The sequence below is a fragment of the Lissotriton helveticus genome, chromosome 1_2 (assembly GCF_964261635.1).
Source record: "Lissotriton helveticus chromosome 1_2, aLisHel1.1, whole genome shotgun sequence".
NCBI lineage: Eukaryota > Metazoa > Chordata > Amphibia > Caudata > Salamandridae > Lissotriton > Lissotriton helveticus.
In genome coordinates this window covers 151,516,078-151,540,575 of record NC_136058.1, presented here as the reverse complement: position 1 = coordinate 151,540,575, position 24,498 = coordinate 151,516,078, and the positions used below count along the sequence as shown (strand labels likewise).

Here is a 24,498-nt window from a genome sequence, read left to right as displayed (position 1 = left end):
GATAGACACATTTTAGTAGACCTAAATGTGAACATCACACCAGCTCCCAGGCACCCAGCAGTCACAGACATCATCACACAAACTACAAATCTGAAAATAAAAAATCAGCTTTATTCAGCGGAATCACAAAAGAAAAGCAAATGAGAGTCCTCGCTCATTAAAGGGCAATGGCCAGTCCAATAGAGTCTCAGCAATAGCTTGTGCCTCCATGGGTGTCATCTCACCCAAACATGCCTGCACATGGCGTTTAATCAGCTGTGCTGACTATGGGGGCACCATCTGTGGAATCCTCCGGCACCGCATGGACAGGAGAGGGAAGGACAGGTGGAGTGGGTGCAGGTGTAGTGGATTCATCCACACTGGTTGGGGCATCGCCGAAAGTAGATTCAAAAACCTGGCTGCACACCTCAGCCAGGGCGGAAAAACTACCACCAGAACCCGGGGACACATTGGGGGTGGAGGTACAGGGCTGTGAGTCAGTCCTACTGGGTGTGTGGATGTGTGTGTGAGGTGTCTCCCCTCTCCCTGTGGGTGTGCCTACTTGCCCTTGAGACTGTGTGCGTGGAGCTTTGAGCTTCTTATGCTGTGTGTGTGCGCTGGGTGTGTCTGACCTGTGGCGTGTGCGTGTATGCTGTGTAGGTATGTGAGAGGCAGAGGTGGATGGCTCGGAAGGATGGGGGGGGGACAGATGCTGCTGGGTGTACATAGCTGCCGTCAGCGTTGATTCAATGGCAGCCACACTCCGACGCAGATCAGACATGGCTGATGACATGCCCTCCATGAACGACACCACCTGTGTAATCAGTTGTGTATGTCCATGGAGGACAGACAGCATGGATGCCTGACCTACTGCAATCTGCCGGAGTAGGTCCACTGTCTCAGCACTGAGGGCAGCAGGGGACACAGGGGCAGGGGCTGCGGTGCCGGGAACAAAGGAGACACGGGGGCTAGCACGGACCCTAGGCACACCAAGGAGTGGGAGGTTGGAGATGGGACTGGAGGAGGGGAGGGCAGCCAAAGATGTATGAGTGACCATTGCTGCATATTCCCCCCCCTCCTGAGAGTCTGTCTCGGATTCGTCGGCATGGTACGATGTGTCAGTCACATGTCGTGCGGCCTGTAGACTCTCCTCCCACTCTGTGCCACTGCCTCCCTCTGACACCTCCCAGCAGGTGGCACTGTCGGTGTGTCCCTCCGCCTGGTCCGCGCCTCTGTCTCCTCCAGATTCAGATGATGATGCTGTGAGCAAGGAGAAGAATTAAAACATATCAGTCACCTGTACACATCAGACATATCAGCTGCAAATCATATGGCCTCTTTCGTCAACATGGCATGCATCATGAGTCACATGACACATAACTCTTCATAATGACAATTCTACTTGTGGAGAAATGTCAGAGACACACAGCTCAATGTAAGGTAGGAGACAAGGTATAGGCAAGTAAAATACTTGTATGAGAGACACAATCATGATCCACTGCCTGACAACAGGATAGCTGATGATGCATAACAGTTCATTACCCAACCCTGCCACCCAAATCAAGACCTGGTCATGTTTGATTAGCTTTGACTCTGTGCCACATTAGAAAAGTCCTGGGCAAACTGCCATGTGATGCCGTCCTGGGACCTGAAACAAGTCTTCCATCACCTCACACTGCCATCACCGCTTTGTACATCCAAAGTCACATTGTGTGGCAAACCATCAATACCATGTACAAAGAACATGCCACAGATGGAGAGAATATGCACACACGCACTGCCCAGTGTGAGTATGCAGAAGTCCAAAATATAGCACATGTACATTGTGCACCTGCAGCTAACACAAGATAATTAGAAAGTGTACCATGGACAAAGGCCACTGAGGCTGACTTGTGCACAAAACACTTGTTGAGACTCAAGAACAGTGCCACAATATGAAGAAGGGCAGACATAGTGCACATGTGGTGCTACATTTAAGGTACGAACAGGTGTGACATACCCCCCTACAACATGAAGATGTGCAAAGGAAGATGCAACTTGAGACACTGCACCATAGGAGTACATGTCAAAAACAAGCATTAGCCAAAGCAAACCTCTACTGTGGAGTAGGGCAAGGCATGTAAAGAAGCAGCTGCTGACAGAGGGACAATCGAATTCCAATGCATGAACTGCCTGTCTGACTACACCACTCAAACTATGGGAGTGTGACCATGCCGTAGAGCTCTTCAGGTACCATTTCTCACACACATGACTACAAACAGACATGTACCTACCCCCTTCGTGCTGCTGTCCCTCCTGCAACTGCCTATGGAGGTCTGGGAACACCACTTCCAGGACCCGGAGCATGTTGGGGGTGAGTTGCCGGCTGCCGCCATGCCGGCGTGGAGCTTCCAGCTTCAGCTGGACTCGGGCGATGCGGCGGCTCCAGCACCGGATGTCCTGCCACCTCTTCTTTATGTTTCGAAGCCTCCTGCGAGGCCCCCCCTCGCTCCGGACAGCCCTGGCGATGTCCACCCAGATTTCACCCTTCTCATAGGCAGATACCTGTCACAAATGTAAAGTTACAGAACATCAGTATACCTGGTGCATGTTCCCAAGACACCCATATGTCCACAAAATACATGATGACAATAGGGCAACGTATGGCACACACATTAGCATCATTGTCCAGGAGTATGTGGCCTGTGTGCTAACAAAACTGCTTAGCATTACATTGTAAATCTACAGATTACATGAGGGCTGTAAAACACTCTTTGAGCATGACACTCACTGAACAAGACATGCTATATCTGGGTGCAATGCAGCACGTGACATGCTGTCACACACCACACTACAACAAATAACTCTCTTCTAACAACACTGTGCACCCTGGCACTCACTCACAACAACATTGCATCTATCCAGTATTACTACACAGTGGCTATGATGTCACACACACAACAGGTGCACACTCCAAGGTATTGCACACATCACTCACCTGATCCCCTGGTCTCCCATACAGCTTGCTGAAGTTGGGCAGGAGGGCATCCAGAAGGGCCTTGTTCTCACCATCAGTGAATGCAGGTGCCCTCTCCATGTTCAGCTAATCAGGGCCAGAGGATTCAGAGACAGCAGCTGTGGTTAGCACACCAATGTTGTGCAGGCAAGTGCCCTCCCACAGCCACATGCTGCCTTATATCTGTGCTGCAGAGGGTCTGTGAGTCCAAGGAGTAGTGTGTGATAGGCCACCATAATTTGCATCCTATGTTCCATCCAATCACATCACACCTAAGCCCATTACACACATATGCATGGTTTGAAAATAGAGCCAGAGCTGAACAACAACTTTCGCAACATTGTATACTTTTTCCTAACTGAATCTTCCAGGACACCTGTAGGAGTGTAAAAAACTCCGTATCCATGACAACCTGGTTGCATTTGGAACAGTACACTGTTTCCTTAGTTGTTCCCTATGAAATTTAAAAAATCCACACACAAGTACGGTGACATTGCCATTGCTACACATTGAATGGTGTAACGATGCGTACACAGGCCCGTACCATTGGGGTACGCTCAGTAGAGCCTAAAGGCGATAGGGAAACGATGCGTACACAGGCCCGTACCATTGGGGTACGCTCAGTAGAGCCTAAAGGCGATAGGGAAACGATGCGTACACAGGCCCCTACCATTGGGGTACGCTCAGCTCGCGTACAGCCTAAAGGCGATAGGGAAACGATGCGTACACAGGCCCGTACCATTGGGGTACGCTCAGCTCGCGTAGAGCCTAAAGGCGATAGGGAAACGATGCGTACACAGGCCCGTACCATTGGGGTACGCTCAGCTCGCGTAGAGCCTAAAGGCGATAGGGAAACGATGCGTACACAGGCCCCTACCATTGGGGTACGCTCAGTAGAGCCTAAAGGCGATAGGGAAACGATGCGTACACAGGCCCGTACCATTGGGGTACGCTCAGCTCGCGTAGAGTCTAAAGGCGATAGGGAAACGATGCGTACACAGGCCCGTACCATTGGGGTACGCTCAGTAGAGCCTAAAGGCGATAGGGAAACGATGCGTACACAGGCCCGTACCATTGGGGTACGCTCAGCTCGCGTAGAGCCTAAAGGCGATAGGGAAACGATGCGTACACAGGCCCGTACCATTGGGGTACGCTCAGTAGAGCCTAAAGGCGATAGGGAAACGATGCGTACACAGGCCCGTACCATTGGGGTACGCTCAGCTCGCGTAGAGCCTAAAGGCGATAGGGAAACGATGCGTACACAGGCCCCTACCATTGGGGTACGCTCAGCTCGCGTAGAGCCTAAAGGCGATAGGGAAACGATGCGTACACAGGCCCGTACCATTGGGGTACGCTCAGCTCGCGTAGAGCCTAAAGGCGATAGGGAAACGATGCGTACACAGGCCCGTACCATTGGGGTACGCTCAGCTCGCGTAGAGCCTAAAGGCGATAGGGAAACGATGCGTACACAGGCCCGTACCATTGGGGTACGCTCAGCTCGCGTAGAGCCTAAAGGCGATAGGGAAACGATGCGTACACAGGCCCCTACCATTGGGGTACGCTCAGTAGAGCCTAAAGGCGATAGGGAAACGATGCGTACACAGGCCCGTACCATTGGGGTACGCTCAGTAGAGCCTAAAGGCGATAGGGAAACGATGCGTACACAGGCCCGTACCATTGGGGTACGCTCAGTAGAGCCTAAAGGCGATAGGGAAACGATGCGTACACAGGCCCGTACCATTGGGGTACGCTCAGTAGAGCCTAAAGGCGATAGGGAAACGATGCGTACACAGGCCCGTACCATTGGGGTACGCTCAGCTCGCGTAGAGCCTAAAGGCGATAGGGAAACGATGCGTACACAGGCCCCTACCATTGGGGTACGCTCAGCTCGCGTAGAGCCTAAAGGCGATAGGGAAACGATGCGTACACAGGCCCGTACCATTGGGGTACGCTCAGTAGAGCCTAAAGGCGATAGGGAAACGATGCGTACACAGGCCCCTACCATTGGGGTACATTGAGTCAGACATGGTCAAGTGAACGATTGTGTAGGCTGCGTCCCTGTCCACCTTCATGTCACCATTGGCAGAGTCACACTAGGAAATCACACAGCAGGGATGTAGTCTACACTCATGTCAACCATGTGGATGCATACATCAGCATGGCACACATACATCAGTATGTGCCAGGTTTGGCAGACATTGAAGAAGCACAGGGATTGTGACCGTGTGCCTCAGTTGATGTGTAAATAGCTTGCACAACATGTCATCATTCATGATGCACATGTGCATCACATGCATTCAACAATTTCAACACGATTGACGTCTGCAACATGTAGCGTGGCACATGAACACTCGAATGGGCCACAATTCAGTACAGGGAACTGCCACATGATGACAGGAACATGCCCACTGTCACAGAGGGGTCATAGCCGCACAGCATGACCCTGTGTGACCACGTCATGTGTGTGCCTTGTGCTACATTGTGCATGCTGTTAGCATATGCCATGAAGAGGTCAGTAAAGTATTACTCACCTCAGAATATCCACACATGTCATCCTGGACATGGCAATTTCCGTAATACCGTACACTTGTGTGTTGGTGTGTAATTCCTCTGGCTCTGCAAGTATCCTTGGCGTTGTGTCTGCCCTGATGACGTTATCTGAGTAGTCATATGTCACCTCTGCGTCCACACGTCAGGTCCTCTGTTTGTTTCTCAACACCAACGCAGCTCCGGTCTAAGTTAAAGCTTACACATTTTGTACCCTAAATCATTGTACTAACACTTCAGAACATTTACCTTTTATTGTCATACTCAAGACCGTGCCAATAGGGATGTCACTTACAAAGCCTGTGAGGAATGAAAAGGCCTCATGTTGGTGAGTGACCCTCACCGTCTGTGTCTCCACGGTTTTCACGTCAGGCACAACAACAAGAGCTGCTCCAATTGCGGGGAGCTGACATATGAATCCAGGTGTGATATGTCCCACAAGCCACTTAGACTCCAGCAGTTGGCACAGCAGCACAATAGCTCATGGTTGGGATGTAGGACCAGTGCATGTGTGTGGGTGTGGAGACATGTGAGCCCCTCATTAGTACATCATTCCCCAGGCGACACTTGTCAGGTAAACAACAAAAGTCAGAGATGTGTAATTGCATTGACAAATAACCATGATGCAAGTGCAATGCTGCATGGGATTAGGGTGACGGCGACCACACGGCTCCATCAGAACAGCAGCCATCGTAGCCAGCACCACGACCTACGGTCCCAGCCCTGCATGTGACACAGGAGGAGTAACTGCACTTCCTCATGTCCATGATGTCCTTCACCCCGGCCAGTGACTCTGCATCAGCTTCTGGCCCACCGTACCCGTCAGGGGGCAGTTGCGCCTCAGTTGATATGCCCCTGACGCCATCATTCGCTGAGTGACGGACGCAGGCGGTGCATACGTCCCAGAACCGCTGTGACAGACATGATCGGAATGTTCATCCAGGTCCCCGCTGGTGCAACTCACAACCTCACTGCCAGATCTCCCCCAGGTGTCAGCCGTGGCGCCATTCTGGGGTGGTGCTGGCCCCGATAACACACACTGTACGGCTCCGCCGTGGTAACTGTGTGGCAGAACACCGCTCTTAATGCTGCATGGGAATGTAAACATCAATGAGCTGGCCACACCTCATTACAATTGGCGCTAATGAGTATTGGGAGGGTCAAGAAGACCCACTGGCACGTGAGTGTCAGTCCCAACACCACAGGACAGGTGGACTGGGGGATGCGAGTGTTGTGGACACCTAGCCAGACACAGGTGATGTCTCAACTCAAAAGATGTATTTGGATGATTTGGCAACGTTCAGTGTAGTGTTTATGTGGGCGGTTGTAACCATGGCCCTTCATCTCCCTGTTGTTGCGGTGAGGACCAACTTGTCACTCAGGTCCTTCAACTACACTAACGCTACGCTGAGCCTCTGCAGGCTCATCTTGATGAGAGTACTGTATGTATTTTTGCAAGCTTGTACAGCCACGCAGCATGTTTGTCTGTACATAGGCACGTTGTCAGACCCCCACTGCCCTACCCGGACTGACCATGTTCCCTGTCCTACCACCCCATCCCAGGAAGCATCTGCATGCAGCCCTCAAAACCACAGAACACATTCACGTTACCTACGCTGTAGAGGGTATCCAAGAGGTACAGGCACTACGCAAAGATGTCATCATCCTCCCTGACTCTGGGAGTGATGTTTAGCTACTTGACATGCATCTTTGCCTGCTACCCACACTCTCTGTGGGATATGTTTGTGTAACAGCTGCCAGTGTATGCGTTGTAGGTACAGCCAAAACGTGGCCACGCCCTTGTCGGATGCCAATCAACAACACTACTTTTGTTCCGGTGTGGCCTGGATAGCCACCACTCACTGGTCAGATCAATGACACCCAGGGAGGCTAATTAGTCCTAAGCTATGTATGTATAGAAATGTGACACTTTGCTACTGCCTACTGTTCCTTACAGATATTGGTTCACAAAAGGTAAGTAACTAGTCCTTGAAAGTACTGTGCATCTGCTGTAGGAGCATATATGTTGTGTCCTTGCTGTGATGGCAGGGTGACTAATGTACACACACCATGCCACGTGTGTAAATGACCCGTTCACATGTGTGATGGCATTACAGACCGTCAGTGACAAATGTAATTATCATGATGTATGATGATGGTCATGTAATTCTCACTGAAAGTACACACCGCGACATGACTAAGGCTGAACAGTGCAAATGATTGCACATGTGGTGTGTGTGTGTATTGCAGTCTGCCCTCTGGGTGTGCAACCTCCTACTGACATTGACATGACGTGTCTCACTGACATGATACATTGTCATGGTCACTTAGACCTGTACATCTGAAGGCTTGTATGCATGTCACATCCATTCCACACACTACAGGTATTTACCTTCGCCACGGAGGAGTGTGTGGGAGCTGGCATCTGTGTGTATCCCACACCACACTCCAAATTGTCTACATCATTTGAAGAGGTGTTGCTTGTGCCATGTACATTGTTATAGTCTTAGTCAGACAGTTGTAGACATTTCCTTAAAATTGTGTCTTGCAGGGCACCCCCTCTGGAAAGGCCGTTGCCTGACTTGGAAGCCATGAGGGAGCGCAACTGCATCCGTCGATATCGCTTCGGCCGACAGTTGATCAAGGACCTGACGGGCAGGCTTGAGGCTCACCTACAACCACGCCACAGGTATCCAAGTGCACTGACACCCAAGGTGAAGGTGATGGCAGCCCTCCATTTCTTTGCCACAGGTACCTTCCAATTTACCATAGCTGATGTGGGAGGGATGTCTCAGACCATGTTTAGCCGGGTATTGAGTGATGTTTTGGGAGCAATGTTGCTCCACCTTGATGATTTCATTACATTCCCTACTCCAGAAGAGTTGACAGATGTCAAGGGGCAATTCTATGGCCTGGGCCGTATGCCACATGTAATTGGTGCAATTGATGGTACACATGTTACTCTTGTCCCACCACAGGCTCAGGAGCAAGCGTATCGCAACAGGAAACACTACCACTCGATAAATGCCCTGGTGGTGTGTCTTGCCAACATGATTATCTCACATGTTTGTGCACGTTATCCAGGATCGTGCCACGATGCTTTCATCATGAGGCGTAGCAGGGTACCACAGATGATGCTGCAGCTGCACAACCACCGGGCATGTCTAGTTGGTGAGTATACACTGTGAGCTCTGTATGTCAGTATGTCACAACTTCATGATCTGCATCATATGATTGACTCTTGTACATGTTGTCAAATTGCAGGAGACGCTGGATATCCAAACATGCCATGGCTAATGACTCCGCTACGCAACCCCAGGACAGCTGCAGACCAGCGTTACAACAATGCACATGTGAAGACCAGGCAGGTGATCGAACGGACCTTTGGACTCCTGAAGAGCCGCTTCAGGTGCCTGGACAAGACAGGCGGAGCCCTCCAATACAGCCCACGCAAGGTGTGTGACATCTTCACCGTGTGCTGCATGCTACACAACATGGCAGTGGAGAAGGCTGTGCCACTCTACCTGGATCCTGATGAGCTGGAACATCCGCCCGTTGAGGATGAAGGCCTTGGCCAGGATGCCAGTGATGAGGAGGGTGAAGATGATATCCGCGGTCACCTCATCCGCAACTTCTTTTCATGATGGTGAGTCCTTTCATCTTTTCAGTAAAAGATGGACTATAGAGTAGCATGGGTAGCATGCTATGTATGCAACAGACTGTAAGCAAGATCAATTGGATGTGTGTTGTGCTGTGTCACATGTTCAGTTGGAATGCTACACACATACGTGCTATGAGTGCACTCGGAATGTACAGGTGTCATACTACATCAGGCTATTCAACAGACATTGTCAAAATGACATTATACCGACCGTGACCCCTTGTGTGCCACTCTCATCCACAGCTCGCCCTGCCTGTTGTCCGTTGGGGTACATCGTGGTCATCCTGCTACTGCTCATTATGATTGCACCGTCAGCCACATCAACGGAGCATGCTTGAACATGTGGAGGAGTCAATTTGGGTAAGGACTCATATGAGGCTGTTTAGCATTGGTATGTGTAGAAATGTGTGGTACATGTTCATGTGCATGTGGTGTCATCTTGCATACATGCTACTCCATTATGTACCTCATGACATGTATGGCCACTCCCATGACAGGATAGTCACCCCTTCTGTCATCTGTTGTACTTTGATACTCTGGTGAATGCATCAATGTGTGGAGACATTGCCACAGCAACATTGCACATACCATGGCATGACATTGTGTCAGAGGTCACAACCACGGACTCTGTGGGGGATTGCAGCCTCACTGTGTGCATTAGAATGTGACTGGATCCTCACCTCCAGCTTGTGGGCCAGTCCAGTGTGAGTACCATGAAAGCATGTGGTGTTGGTGTTGCCCACTGTATGTTCCACATCTTAAGACAACTGTCCCGTGAATCAGTTAACATGGATGCATTGCCCCTTGCAGCAGTATATCATGTCACTGTCATGTCGTTACCTCAGTGCAGGTTGAGAATACTGCAACGCCAGCCTTCACAGTGAGTAGCCGTGATGTTTAGATGCACATGATGCCATGTATGTTTAGCATGACAAAGTAAAAAGTGTGAAAGATGCATATGTGAATTTCTGTGTAGCACCAGTGGAGTGCGGTCATTCACATGAATCTCTGGTCGCCGGCACCATGACTGTGCTATGGTAGGGTCTGATTATGTAGCTTGGATGGACATCACTTGCACTTAATATTTGTTGTACATGCATATCATGTTTAGCATTGTGATGCATACTTGCCACACCAAAAGACTGGCTACAGAGTGCCTTCATTGCATGTCGATCATTAACTTCCTCGTCATATGTGATACTAACAGCTGGAGTGGATTTGCTCAAGTTAGCTTACAGGGCCCTTATGGCTTACCAATATCACATACAGACTTTAGAGTTAGCGGTAGTTTGATTTCCATATGTTTCCATTTGTTACTGATGTCTACCTCATCTGTGCCTGGGAATGTGTTTATACTACATAGATCTTTTTGCATGGGTGCTCACTTGTGAGCGTTACACATGACTCTAATGGATGACAGACTGTCCCAGTTTTTATGTGTCTGTGTCACAGCATCGAATCTGATGTGATGGCATGATTAATCATCATTATTTGTCACCAGACAGTACACTTCACAGGTGTGACTGGTAGAGTGTAGCTAATGAGGTTTTTGAAGTGTCTGTGACATGAGAATGTTGTCCTAATGCTTAATTGCCTCTGTTTCAGGTCTCCCTCCCAGCAGTTCCCATCCTCTCCTTCCCTCGCCTGATCACCCTTTTGTGTCTGTTGTTTGTACTCAGACCAATGGGCTATTTGGAGGTGGAACCCTTAGAGCATCACACCAGTCTGATGAAGAACGGTACGGCCAGTCGTTGACAGCCTTGTAGGTATTCGTAAAGCGGCATTACAGGTGACATCATGATTAGTGTAAATTGGACTTATTGACAATGCACATGTATGATTGTGATAGCTCCATGGGCTCACAATGTAGATTATCATGTTGTGCATGACGTCTGACTCCTACAGAATCTAGTGCCTGCTTGTGTCTCTACACACATGTCCGTCTAATGTGCACATATACTATTTTCAAATTAGTTACCTCATGCTTGTTAGGTGTGTAACTGTGTATTGTCCACACACATGGGGTGGGTGAAGGCTATAATACTATGTTGTGTGTGAGGTAGATGTCTTTGTTGGTGCAGTTTGGATTTGAACACACTAGCTCTTGTATACACCTGCAGACGCTGTGTGTCTTGTGCCCCACTTGACCGTAAGGGCCCTGATCCACTGACTGTGATGTGTGGTGTTTACTGTGCCATTTAGTAGTCAGTGATCCTGAGTGAGGCAGACACTCCTGCCTTCACATCCACATGTCACTTTGCGCATTGCGGCTGCCCTTGTGTTATGTGTTTGTTTAGCAATTAGTCACACCCCTCCTGCCGTCATTTATTCACTCATTGCTGCAGCTGCATACACAGCCAACATGCAGCGCACACTATCCAGGAACACAGACACCTACAGGATGACCCTCCTTCCATCCATTAATAGAGCATGCTCCGGCCACCCTACACACAGACAACACCAGACATTCACCCTCGTGCTATGAAAATGCTGTGTACTCAGTCATAGCTGCTGCTATGCGTGTGTGTGCAACACATACTGGCACAACTATGCAGATTCACATGACATTGGGTCTACGTACCACCAGGTCATGTGGCGTGTCCAACACACACACACCTTACATTGGCACACTATTGTAGAGTGTTAGCTTGTCAACACCACTAGATCCGAAAACTGTTAGCTTACAGTCACGTGCCAGAACACAACATGCTCACACCACTTCAACATTGCTGTCACAGTCAGTCAAGTTGGCACATGGGACACACACCATGACCCTGTCTCTTGGGTGTGGTGTGATTTGGCGGTTCCGGGGTTGGTATTTGTCTGGTGTGTGTTGTTTTTCTGTATGCGTTGTTCCCATTACAGTAGTATAGTACTTGTAGCTCCATAGGGGTAGGTCACCTAATCAGGTGTGCCTGTGTAGAGTGCTCCAGCCCATTGCCCACAGTCTGTCCTGCCACCGTCATCCTGTGCGGCATTAATCACATACACAGTAATGCATCATGCTGATGGTAGCTCACATACCTGAGGACACAGTTGTAGGTACTCCCTACATGGACTACTACTTTTGTGACACTGACATGTACTCCTCAAAGTGACTCTCCTGGGCCTGCCTGTGCTAGCTGTTTGGGATTCATTCCCCCCTCCAGCATTGACTGTCCCACACAGGTGTGTCTTACCATCCATGTATGTAGTTTGTGGAAATTTCTGACCAATGTGTGTCCTCACTCAGATTCTGATCCAAGTGTGTGGATGACTGCTGTTTGTTGTATACCTTGCATTTATGACATTTGCTGACACATATACATGTATGCTGTTTCAAAGATTACTCACCAAATGCGTATGATGTTTAAATTATTTATTGGGTGCTCTAGTGCATGAAACGTGAATAGGTGCTGTACAGAAAGGGGGGGGAATCCAAAATTCACTGCTGGAGATGAGATGGCTTACTGTTTCAGTCAACAGAGTCCAGCCCACAGTGCCTGACATCATTGGGCAGACTGTGACCAGCAAGTCCTTGTGGGAGAGTCTCGTAGGGGATGCTGTTGCACCCAGGGGCTATATGCCAGGTCCAGTGTCCTGGGAGAAGTCCATGGGCCACAGGCCCTCAACGCCTTCGGCGTGGACGACCCGCCTTCCTTGGGGGACCCTCATGTGCAGGCATGGATGGTGCATGGGACGCTACGTCAGAGGGTTCAACCTCCTCCCTCTCCTCCCTCCCTGTGGCTGGTGTTGCACTTTGCCGTGATGTTGCTGGCCTTGTGACACAGGGAGGGGGCTGCATGTTGGCAGCCATCTGACGTAGCACATGGACAATGTCCCTATGCACCATCAAGAGCTGAGCCTGGTGTGCCTCCACCCGTCCATAATGCAGGTCTTGCCTGGCTATTTGCTCTGCCTGCTGTTCTTTGAGCTGGTTGAGGGTCTCCGCAAGCTGGTTTACCTCACTGGTGTCCCGCCGGTATGCCTCAAGGATGTTATCGAGTTCAGCCATACCGGTCCCTGCAGCTGACTGGCCAGATTCTCGCCTCCGCCTTGCGCCACTCCCACCACCCTGACCCACATGAGCACGGCCTGCGCTTGTGGGCACATCCGATCGACGGGCCCCCCGAGTGCTGGGAGGGTGGAGGTTGTCACCAACCTCAGGGGCGCCCGACAAAGGGTGTCCCTCATTTTCAGACTGGCTCTCTTGTGAATCATGGGCAGGGCTCTGACCTGTCTGCTGGGATGTGGTGGGAATAGGTCCGGTGGTTGGCAGAGATGTAGCTGGTATAGTTGCTGCAGGGGTTTGGGATCCAGAGGAGCCAGGTTGGTTGGGGTCATCCACAGTGCGTTGAGGGACGGCGCTGGCGGTGGGGTCTGGGTCCTGCTGAGCCTGGGACTGGGATCCTTGGCCCCCCTGGCTGGGGGGGCGATCCGCACGTTGCCCTGTGTGTGGGAGAGAGAGAGACACTGTTAGGGCTATATCAAGTGACATGTGGTTTTGTTATCCATTATCAGCATCACTGTTCCACAAGCTATACATAGTTGACATTGTACAGTTGTGTATTTAGTGGTAGAAAAACACAATAGTACGATGGGGTATATACATTCTTCCAATCTCTTGACAATGACTGACACAGCCATTGCTGTGTCTTGTGTTGCCGGCACCACACGTGTAAAGAATTTGTAAGTTTCACGCAACATCCTGGATGTGGTGAAAAATCTTATGTGTGCGGCAAGCATGCACAGAGTTTAGATGCAGCATGTTGATGTAAGAGACAGAGCATCATTATTTAGCATGTCAGCTACTACTTTGGATGTCTTTTGCTGTTCCATACTGGCCAAACAATGGCAACACCGCTGGACCTGTACACCCACTTGGAGATCATGGCTTTAGAACTTGGCACTTCTCTGAGACGCATCACCTTGTCAATACCCATGTCCATGTTGGTGCTTATGTACATCCACAAAGGTAATGAGATGGGGCACTAGCTTTTTTAGAGGGCCACAATGGACTGGAGCTTCTGTTATGTGCATGTAAGAGTTGTATGCATATTCTTATGAGTACGTGTTTTGTTGTGGTACATGGCAATTGGAACAGTGTTGCAATACAACGCCTGTCTCCCGGGGATGAGTTTATGTAAGGGGTGTGTACAACACGCCATGCTATTACTTTGTTTGCAAATTGCAAGCGTCCATTGTTCATGTTTTGGCTGTCCCCTCATGTGGCATGCTGCCATTATGTTGGATTTGTGTTTATGCACAGCATGTGTGACCTTGTCCTGATGTTTGTGTTGGCAATGAGCACAGGAGGGACTTGTGCTGCCTACACCTGTGCCCATTGTGTACTATTGAGCTTTCTGAGATGTGTGTCCTGACACAGTACAGTGTTGACAGGAAATGGTGGCTGTCTTACAGGCACATGGCAGATGCTTGCTGGTACTTGTGAGACATCCCTTAACATTCAGCTCTATGGAGTTTGTGAGGCCTGTGCAGTGCTTGTGTGCAACTGTGTGTGTGCCTCAGGGATGTGCATTGAGGTGACCGAGGGACAAACACTGACTGATGGAGACAGAGGGAGAGGGCAACAGAGGGAGAGGGCCACAGAGGGAGACAGAGGGAGAGGGCGACAGAGGGAGAGGGCCACAGAGGGAGAGGGCCACAGAGGGAGACAGAGGGAGAGGGAGACAGAGGGAGAGGGTGACAGAGGGAGACAGAGGGAGAGGGCGACAGAGGGAGAGGGCGACAGAGGGAGAGGGAGGGAGAGGGCCACAGAGGGAGACAGAGGGAGACAGAGGGAGAGGGCGACAGAGGGAGAGGGAGGGAGAGGGCCACAGAGGGAGAGGGCCACAGAGGGAGAGGGCCACAGAGGGAGACAGAGGGAGAGGGAGACAGAGGGAGAGGGCGACAGAGGGAGAGGGCGACAGAGGGAGAGGGAGGGAGAGGGCCACAGAGGGAGACAGAGGGAGACAGAGGGAGAGGGCGACAGAGGGAGAGGGAGGGAGAGGGCCACAGAGGGAGAGGGCCACAGAGGGAGAGGGCCACAGAGGGAGACAGAGGGAGAGGGAGACAGAGGGAGAGGGCGACAGAGGGAGACAGAGGGAGAGGGCGACAGAGGGAGACAGAGGGAGAGGGCGACAGAGGGAGAGGGCCACAGAGGGAGACAGAGGGAGAGGGCGACAGAGGGAGAGGGCCACAGAGGGAGAGGGCCACAGAGGGAGACAGAGGGAGAGGGAGACAGAGGGAGAGGGCGACAGAGGGAGACAGAGGGAGAGGGCGACAGAGGGAGAGGGCGACAGAGGGAGACAGAGGGAGACAGAGGGAGAGGGCGACAGAGGGAGACAGAGGGAGACAGAGGGCGACAGAGGGAGAGGGAGGGAGAGGGCCACAGAGGGAGAGGGCCACAGAGGGAGAGGGCCACAGAGGGAGACAGAGGGTGACAGAGGGAGAGGGAGGGAGAGGGCCACAGAGGGAGACAGAGGGAGACAGAGGGAGAGGGAGGGAGAGGGCCACAGAGGGAGACAGAGGGCGACAGAGGGAGAGGGAGGGAGAGGGCCACAGAGGGAGACAGAGGGAGACAGAGGGCGACAGAGGGCGACAGAGGGAGAGGGAGGGAGAGGGCCACAGAGGGAGACAGAGGGAGACAGAGGGAGAGGGAGACAGAGGGAGAGGGCGACAGAGGGAGACAGAGGGAGAGGGAGACAGAGGGAGAGGGCGACAGAGACAGAGGGCGAGACAGGGATGGAGACAGGTAGATTGTGCTTGCTCTCTTGCTACACTGCCTTACTTTGTCACAAAATGATGCATCTCTGAAAGGTGTGTCAGCAAAATGTTAATATTTAGCAGCTGTGGTCTAGTATCTTGTGTGATCTTTACCTATCCCTGTGCATTGGGCATTATGCTTGTTTGTGTCCCTGGGACATATGGCATGAGAGCAGCCTCTTACCCTACACATTGCACCCTATGTGCCTCCCCCTTGCAACTCCCACCATTTGGTTGTGTACTGCTTGGAGTCATGGCCACCCACCCCATGCTGCTGGGCACTGTTGTTAGTCTACCCATGTAAGTTGTGTTTTTTGTACACTCACCAGACTCAATGGCTCCTTCTATTCCATGTACTCCCACCGCTGGCAGTAGGACCATGACCTTCTCCTCCCAGGGCTGGTATACAGGAGGTCTGCGGGGACCACCGCCTCCAGTGTGGTGTGCATTGGCGTAATCCTGTGCCATCTTCTTCTTCACCATCCTCCGCAGATCGTACCACCTGGCCTGGCATTCTTCCCTGGTGCGCCTGATGGGTGCAACAGCATTGACCCGGTCTACAATCCTCTCCCACAGGCGTGTTCTTTCTGCCATGCTGGTCTGTCTGACCAATGCGCCAAACAGCTGTGGGTCGACTCTGATGACTTCATCAGTAAGTATCTCCATCTCCGGGTTGGTGAATTTTGGATTCTTGGGTGTGCTCATGGTGTGAGGTGTATGTGATTGAGGGTGTGATGGTGTGTATGGATTAGGGTGTGTGTTTGTGATAGTGAAGGAGGTGGTGTTGGTGTAGATGTGATAGGGTGTATGTGTGAAGGTATGTGGCTGGAATTGTTGGTGTGCTCTCTGTTTCCTCGCAAGCATGGGTATGTTGCAAAGGATGATGGGTTGTATGTGTGGTCCCTTTTATTGGTCAAATCGTGGGTGTGGCTTAATTTGAATTTTTTGTGTGGGTGTTATATGGGGTGGGTGTTGGCTTTGTCCTCTGTTTGGCTGCTTGGCTGTGACCAGGACATTGATTGTCAAAGGTGTGTACACAGGAGACATGTTCAGTGTGGTAGTGCGACTTGTTAGCAAGGTCCTTGTGGTCGTTTTGGTGTTGGCGTTATGTGTGCTTGCAGTACTTGTGCGTGCGAGTGAGTAGTACGGGCCGTTGGCGGGTGGGGGTGTTCGCGTAGGCTTGTTGGGGGGGGGTGCGTGTCGTACTTGTGCGTGCGAGTGAGTAGTACGGGCCGTTGGCGGGTGGGGGTGTTCGCGTAGGCTTGTTGGGGGGGTGTGCGTGTCGTACTTGTGCGTGCGAGTGAGTAGTACGGGCCGTTGGCGGGTGGGGGTGTTCGCGTAGGCTTGGCCGAGGGGTGTGCGTGTCGTACTTGTGCGTGCGAGTGAGTAGTACGGGCCGTTGGCAGGTGGGGGTGTTCGCGTAGGCTTGTTGGGGGGGTGTGCGTGTCGTACTTGTGCGTGCGAGTGAGTAGTACGGGCCGTTGGCGGGTGGGGGTGTTCGCGTAGGCTTGTTGGGGGGGGGGTGCGTGTCGTACTTGTGCGTGCGGGTGAGTAGTACGGGCCGTTGGCGGGTGGGGGTGTTCGCGTAGGCTTGTTGGGGGGGTGTGCGTGTCGTACTTGTGCGTGCGAGTGAGTAGTACGGGCCGTTGGCGGGTGGGGGTGTTCGCGTAGGCTTGGCCGAGGGGTGTGCGTGTCGTACTTGTGCGTGCGAGTGAGTAGTACGGGCCGTTGGCGGGTGGGGGTGTTCGCGTAGGCTTGTTGGGGGGGTGTGCGTGTCGTACTTGTGCGTGCGAGTGAGTAGTACGGGCCGTTGGCGGGTGGGGGTGTTCGCGTAGGCTTGGCCGAGGGGTGTGCGTGTCGTACTTGTGCGTGCGAGTGAGTAGTACGGGCCGTTGGCGGGTGGGGGTGTTCGCGTAGGCTTGTTGGGGGGGTGTGCGTGTCGTACTTGTGCGTGCGAGTGAGTAGTACGGGCCGTTGGCGGGTGGGGGTGTTCGCGTAGGCTTGGCCGAGGGGTGTGCGTGTCGTACTTGTGCGTGCGAGTGAGTAGTACGGGCCGTTGGCGGGTGGGGGTGTTCGCGTAGGCTTGGCCGAGGGGTGTGCGTGTCGTACTTGTGCGTGCGAGTGAGTAGTACGGGCCGTTGGCGGGTGGGGGTGTTCGCGTAGGCTTGTTGGGGGGGGGTGCGTGTCGTACTTGTGCGTGCGAGTGAGTAGTACGGGCCCTTGGCGGGTGGGGGTGTTCGCGTAGGCTTGTTGGGGGGGTGTGCGTGTCGTACTTGTGCGTGCGAGTGAGTAGTACGGGCCGTTGGCGGGTGGGGGTGTTCGCGTAGGCTTGGCCGAGGGGTGTGCGTGTCGTACTTGTGCGTGCGAGTGAGTAGTACGGGCCGTTGGCGGGTGGGGGTGTTCGCGTAGGCTTGGCCGAGGGGTGTGCGTGTCGTACTTGTGCGTGCGAGTGAGTAGTACGGGCCCTTGGCGGGTGGGGGTGTTCGCGTAGGCTTGTTGGGGGGGTGTGCGTGTCGTACTTGTGCGTGCGAGTGAGTAGTACGGGCCGTTGGCGGGTGGGGGTGTTCGCGTAGGCTTGGCCGAGGGGTGTGCGTGTCGTACTTGTGCGTGCGAGTGAGTAGTACGGGCCGTTGGCGGGTGGGGGTGTTCGCGTAGGCTTGTTGGGGGGGGTGCGTGTCGTACTTGTGCGTGCGAGTGAGTAGTACGGGCCGTTGGCGGGTGGGGGTGTTCGCGTAGGCTTGGCCGAGGGGTGTGCGTGTCGTACTTGTGCGTGCGAGTGAGTAGTACGGGCCGTTGGCGGGTGGGGGTGTTCGCGTAGGCTTGGCCGAGGGGTGTGCGTGTCGTACTTGTGCGTGCGAGTGAGTAGTACGGGCCGTTGGCGGGTGGGGGTGTTCGCGTAGGCTTGGCCGAGGGGTGTGCGTGTCGTACTTGTGCGTGCGAGTGAGTAGTACGGGCCGTTGGCGGGTGGGGGTGTTCGCGTAGGCTTGTTGGGGGGGTGTGCGTGTCGTACTTGTGCGTGCGAGTGAGTAGTACGGGCCGTTGGCGGGTGGGGGTGTTCGCGTAGGCTTGTTGGGGGGGTGTGCGTGTCGTACTTGTGCGTGTGAGTGAGTAGTACGGGCCGTTGGCGGGTGGGGGTGTTCGCGTAGGCTTGGCCGAGGGGTGTGCGTGTCGTACTTGTGCGTGCGAGTGAGTAGTACGGGCCGTTGGCGGGTGGGGGTGTTCGCGTAGGCTTGGCCGAGGGGTGTGCGTGTCGTACTTGTGCGTGCGAGTGAGTAGTACGGGCCCTTGGCGGGTGGGGGTGTTCGCGTAGGCTTGTTGGGGGGGTGTGCGTGTCGTACTTGTGCGTGCGAGTGAGTAGTACGGGCCGTTGGCGGGTGGGGGTGTTCGCGTAGGCTTGGCCGAGGGGTGTGCGTGTCGTACTTGTGCGTGCGAGTGAGTAGTACGGGCCGTTGGCGGGTGGGGGTGTTCGCGTAGGCTTGTTGGGGGGGGGTGCGTGTCGTACTTGTGCGTGCGAGTGAGTAGTACGGGCCGTTGGCGGGTGGGGGTGTTCGCGTAGGCTTGGCCGAGGGGTGTGCGTGTCGTACTTGTGCGTGCGAGTGAGTAGTACGGGCCGTTGGCGGGTGGGGGTGTTCGCGTAGGCTTGGCCGAGGGGTGTGCGTGTCGTACTTGTGCGTGCGAGTGAGTAGTACGGGCCGTTGGCGGGTGGGGGTGTTCGCGTAGGCTTGGCCGAGGGGTGTGCGTGTCGTACTTGTGCGTGCGAGTGAGTAGTACGGGCCGTTGGCGGGTGGGGGTGTTCGCGTAGGCTTGTTGGGGGGGTGTGCGTGTCGTACTTGTGCGTGCGAGTGAGTAGTACGGGCCGTTGGCGGGTGGGGGTGTTCGCGTAGGCTTGGCCGAGGGGTGTGCGTGTCGTACTTGTGCGTGCGAGTGAGTAGTACGGGCCGTTGGCGGGTGGGGGTGTTCGCGTAGGCTTGGCCGAGGGGTGTGCGTGTCGTACTTGTGCGTGCGAGTGAGTAGTACGGGCCGTTGGCGGGTGGGGGTGTTCGCGTAGGCTTGGCCGAGGGGTGTGCGTGTCGTACTTGTGCGTGCGAGTGAGTAGTACGGGCCGTTGGCGGGTGGGGGTGTTCGCGTAGGCTTGTTGGGGGGGGGTGCGTGTCGTACTTGTGCGTGCGAGTGAGTAGTACGGGCCGTTGGCGGGTGGGGGTGTTCGCGTAGGCTTGTTGGGGGGGGGTGCGTGTCGTACTTGTGCGTGCGAGTGAGTAGTACGGGCCGTTGGCGGGTGGGGGTGTTCGCGTAGGCTTGGCCGAGGGGTGTGCGTGTCGTACTTGTGCGTGCGAGTGAGTAGTACGGGCCGTTGGCGGGTGGGGGTGTTCGCGTAGGCTTGTTGGGGGGGGGTGCGTGTCGTACTTGTGCGTGCGAGTGAGTAGTACGGGCCGTTGGCGGGTGGGGGTGTTCGCGTAGGCTTGTTGGGGGGGGGGTGCGTGTCGTACTTGTGCGTGCGAGTGAGTAGTACGGGCCGTTGGCGGGTGGGGGTGTTCGCGTAGGCTTGGCCGAGGGGTGTGCGTGTAGTATGTATTGGTGGAGCTTGCAGTGAGGCGAATGTCCCATACGACTGAATGTTGAAGCGTGAATACTTAGGCCCGTACGTATCTCGCTCAGGCATGTCGTTCCGAATCGGAATAGTGAGTTTGTACGGACTGATTACGATTCGTACGGTGGTCTGCCCGAGGCTTATTCGTACGGGTATACGAATGTCAATCGTACGGATCTTAGAAAATCGTACGGAAATCAACGGTAACGGATCGGAATTCGCTGGTCGGACGGTAGTTTCCCAATCGTACGGAATCGGCTACGAATACGAATCGTAAGCCGGTTTTTTTTACCGGATCGGAATCGAGCCCATAGTAGTGGATCAGTTGAAACCTAGCGTTTCTCGTGCTGTTGCGAGCCCTACGGACCAGCTGTGCCCACGTCGTGTCAGGTATGTCCCTACCCAGGTCCGCCTCCCACTTGGCTTTCAGGGATGTGAGAGGAGGGATATTCTCTCTAATCATTCGATTATAGAGGCACGTCACCGCCTTGATCGTGCCCGCCGCCATCATGGTGTACTGGCACGCCGCTGCCGTCCCAGGTTCCTCAAGTCCCGTACCCCAGTGGGCTTGCATTGCCCTGGTTACCGCTGCATGAAGTAGAAATCCCCCTCTCTGTATGCCAAAGCGTTCTATTAACTCCTGGAACGGGAGCAGTGCGCCGTTTTCAAAGAAGTCTCCGACCACCTGTATTCCTGCTTCCTCCCACTCCTGTAGGCGCGACCAGTCGCCGCCATGTGGCAAGGCCGTTAGCATGCCCAGGGGGATCTCAGGCGCATATGGGCGCTGGATACCCGCTCTCTTCTGGGCCCGATTCCAACATTGACGATACGTGCGCTGCTCCAGCGACAGATCCCGACTGTCCAGCCGTTGCCGGAGGACTATATATGCCAGGACGTGTCTGGGCGTCCCTCGCAAGCTGTCGTTCTCTGGGCCCCGAAACACCCTCGCTACCTCCTGCGTGAAGACTTGCAGTTGGGCCGCAAGGTAATAGAGCTCAAAGTCCGGCACCGCCAGACCCCCCTCATCTTTCGGGCGAGAAAGCGTGGCCAGCGCTACTCTGCATCGTCCCGTTCCCCGAATGAACGTCGTAATTTGAGATTTAAATAGGCTAAAGAAGGAGCTAGGTAGCCAGATTGGGAGCGTCCGGAAATAATACAATAATCTCGGTAGGGCAACCATCTTCAGCAGGGAGATCCGGCCCGCTACGGATAGTGGCAGCGTGGCCCAGAAGGCCATGCAGCCCTTCAGTCCGCGTATGCATCGCCCCAGGTTGCCCTCAAGCAGGTCCTCCGGCTTATGGTAAATATGGACCCCCAGGTATTTAATACAGGTAGGGTTCCAGGCCACCTCCGACCGGTGTTGCGGCTGGGCAGCGCCCTCCAACAGTGGGAACAAACTCGTCTTGGGCCAGTTAACCCTTAGGCCCGACATCTCTCCGAAGCTCTCCAGTAGGGCTTCCGCTCTCTGCAAGTCCTCACCCCCGTCGCAGAGGAACAGTAGTAGGTCATCGGCATATAGCGAGATGAAATGTTGCCCGTCTCGGGCCCGCACTCCGCGGATGTGCCGCCCCGTTCTGGCCGCAGCCGCCAGCGGCTCAATAGCCAGCGCAAATAGAAGCGGCGATAGGGAACAGCCCTGTCGAGTGCCCCGCTCCACTGGGTAGCGGAGGGACACCGTCGGTCCCACCCTCACCCTTGCCATCGCCCCCGCATAAAGGACCTTCGTCCAATGAATATAACCAGCTCCCAGCCCAAAGCGCTCCATGACAACATATAGATAGTCCCACTCGAGACTGTCGAAGGCCTTTTCAATGTCGACCGAGAGAACCAGCTCCGTCCCTGCCCCGCCGTCCAGCCCGTTCATGAGACGGACAAGCCTTCTGATATTGACTGTGGTGTTGCGCTTTGGTATAAAACCGTTCTGGTCGTCGTGCACAAGCCCCGTCATGTGAGGCAGAAGCCTCGCCGCTAGTATGGAGCTCAGGATCTTATAGTCCGCGGTGAGCATAGAGAGTGGTCGATAGGACGCTGGGTCATTACCCTCTCTGCCAGGCTTCAGTAGCGGGACCACTAATGCTTCCCGCATCGACTGCGGTAGTCGGCCCGTCGCCTTGGCCTCCTTATATACGGTCAGGAGTCGCGGTGCCAGTACGTCTAGATATTTGCTATAGAATTCTATGGGGAGCCCATCTATTTCCGGCGCTTTGTTCCTTGCCATGCGCCGCACCGCCGATCGTATCTCTCCCGCGTCAATGTCCGACCCTAAGTCTTTCGCCTGCTCTGCTTCCAGCCGGTGCAGGGGTAGATCAGCCAGGAAGGGTTCTACCAGCCCCCTCCTGTCTCCCGGGGTACTCTTGTACAGGCCCTCGTAATATTCCTGGAAGCCGGCGACTATGCCCAGCTGAGTGTGTTGTATCACGCCCGCCTTATCCTTCAATTGAAGTATGGGAGCGCATCGTCTCGTGGGGTTCGAGAGCCATGCCAGGAGGGTGCCCGCCTTATCGCCTGCAACATGGGAGCGCAGCACATAACGCTTGTAGTCAAAGGCTCGTAGCCTCTCCACTTCAACAGCTACCGCCTCCCTGGCCGAACAAAGTGTCTCCTGGAGTTCTGGGTGTCCAGGCCGCCCCCTCTCCGCCTCCCTCAGCTTAGCATCCGCCTTAGCCAAGTCGCCCAGCAACACTTTCCGCACGCCTACATAATCCTTGATACAGATACCCCTCACCACTACCTTAAAGGCGTCCCATTCCGTCGCTCTAGAGTCCACCGTCCCTTCATTATCCGTGAAATACAAGGCCACTCCTTCCGCAAGGGCCTCCCCGAAGAGGGGGTCCTCCAGGGTCTCAGGCCGCAGTTTCCAGAGCGGAACCCTGGGCTTCTCTGCTATCCACGCTAGCCGAACCAGGAGTGGGTTATGGTCCGAGATCGTCCTTGACAGGTACTCCGATCCAGTGACGCATGGCAGCACCCCCCGGGAGCAGAGTATCGTGTCCAACCGGACATGCAAATCATGCAGTCCAGAGAAAAATGAGTAATCCCTGTCAGTCGGGTGTTGCCCTCTCCAGACATCTATAAGTTCCCAGCGCTCCTGCCATTCCCTCCTATCTCTGGATAGCCTGTTAACTGGGGAGTCACGTAGAGGGGGGTGGGACCTATCCAGCAAGGGGTCGGCAATGGAATTAAAGTCGCCCCCCAGCAGGACCGGGCCCGCCAGGGAGTGGGCCAGCGTCCCTGAAAGCATCGCGAGGAAAGCCAACTGGTCCGTGTTTGGGGCATATATACTAGCTAACACAATATCTCTGCCTTCTAGCTTCCCCTCTGCCACCACATACCTCCCGTCCTGGTCTACCCATTGGCGCGTGAGTTGGAAAGGCGTGCCTGCTCTAACCCATATAAGTACTCCCCGCGCATAGGCCGAGTAGCTGGTGTGAAAAACCTGTCCCCGCCATCGCCTCTGTAGCGCTGCCCCCTCTTGTCGTGTAAGATGCGTCTCCTGTAGCATCGCGATGTGTACTCCCCTGCGCACTAAATAGGCATGTACTTTGTGTCTGCGCTGCATAGTGTGTAGGCCCCGGACATTCCAAGTAATACAGGTCAACCCATTCACATTAGCCATTGTCCCAGTAATCCGGACGAAACACTCCCTCCAGCTCCAGCCCTTCGACGGTGGTGGTGCCCCCCCTGAACAAAACAAAACTTCTCAACAGCCCTTCCCGTGGTACACCCAGGGTCAACAACTTCAAAAAAGGTAAACAATCCCCAACTGTGGAGCCCCCCCTCCCCCAAAACAGGCCCCAATATCGAGATATCAGTCCCCATCCAAACTCCCACACCTGACGACCCAGGTCTCAACTACACAGCCGTAGCTGTGGGTGCCTTAAGGGCCTACGGAGCGCGGCTTCGTCCAGTGGGGGGCTGCGCTGCCCAGCTCCTCGCCTCCTCCCCAATTCCCCACAACCACCTTGCCCCGAACCCCCTGGTGTG

At 54.1% G+C, this 24,498-nt stretch overlaps 1 protein-coding gene across 1 annotated transcript; it reads right to left on the bottom strand.

Moving 5' to 3' along the window:
* Window positions 1-247: 247 nt before the first annotated feature.
* Window positions 248-24,130, bottom strand: LOC144802337 (uncharacterized). Its single transcript, XM_078671805.1, has 4 exons — window positions 24,106-24,130; window positions 22,208-23,406; window positions 2,253-2,523; window positions 248-1,239 (listed from the first exon to the last, which is right to left on the bottom strand). The coding sequence occupies exons 1-4, from the start codon at window positions 24,128-24,130 to the stop codon at window positions 248-250; spliced, it is 2,487 nt and encodes an 828-aa protein (XP_078527931.1).
* Between the last annotated feature and the right edge of the window lie 368 nt (window positions 24,131-24,498).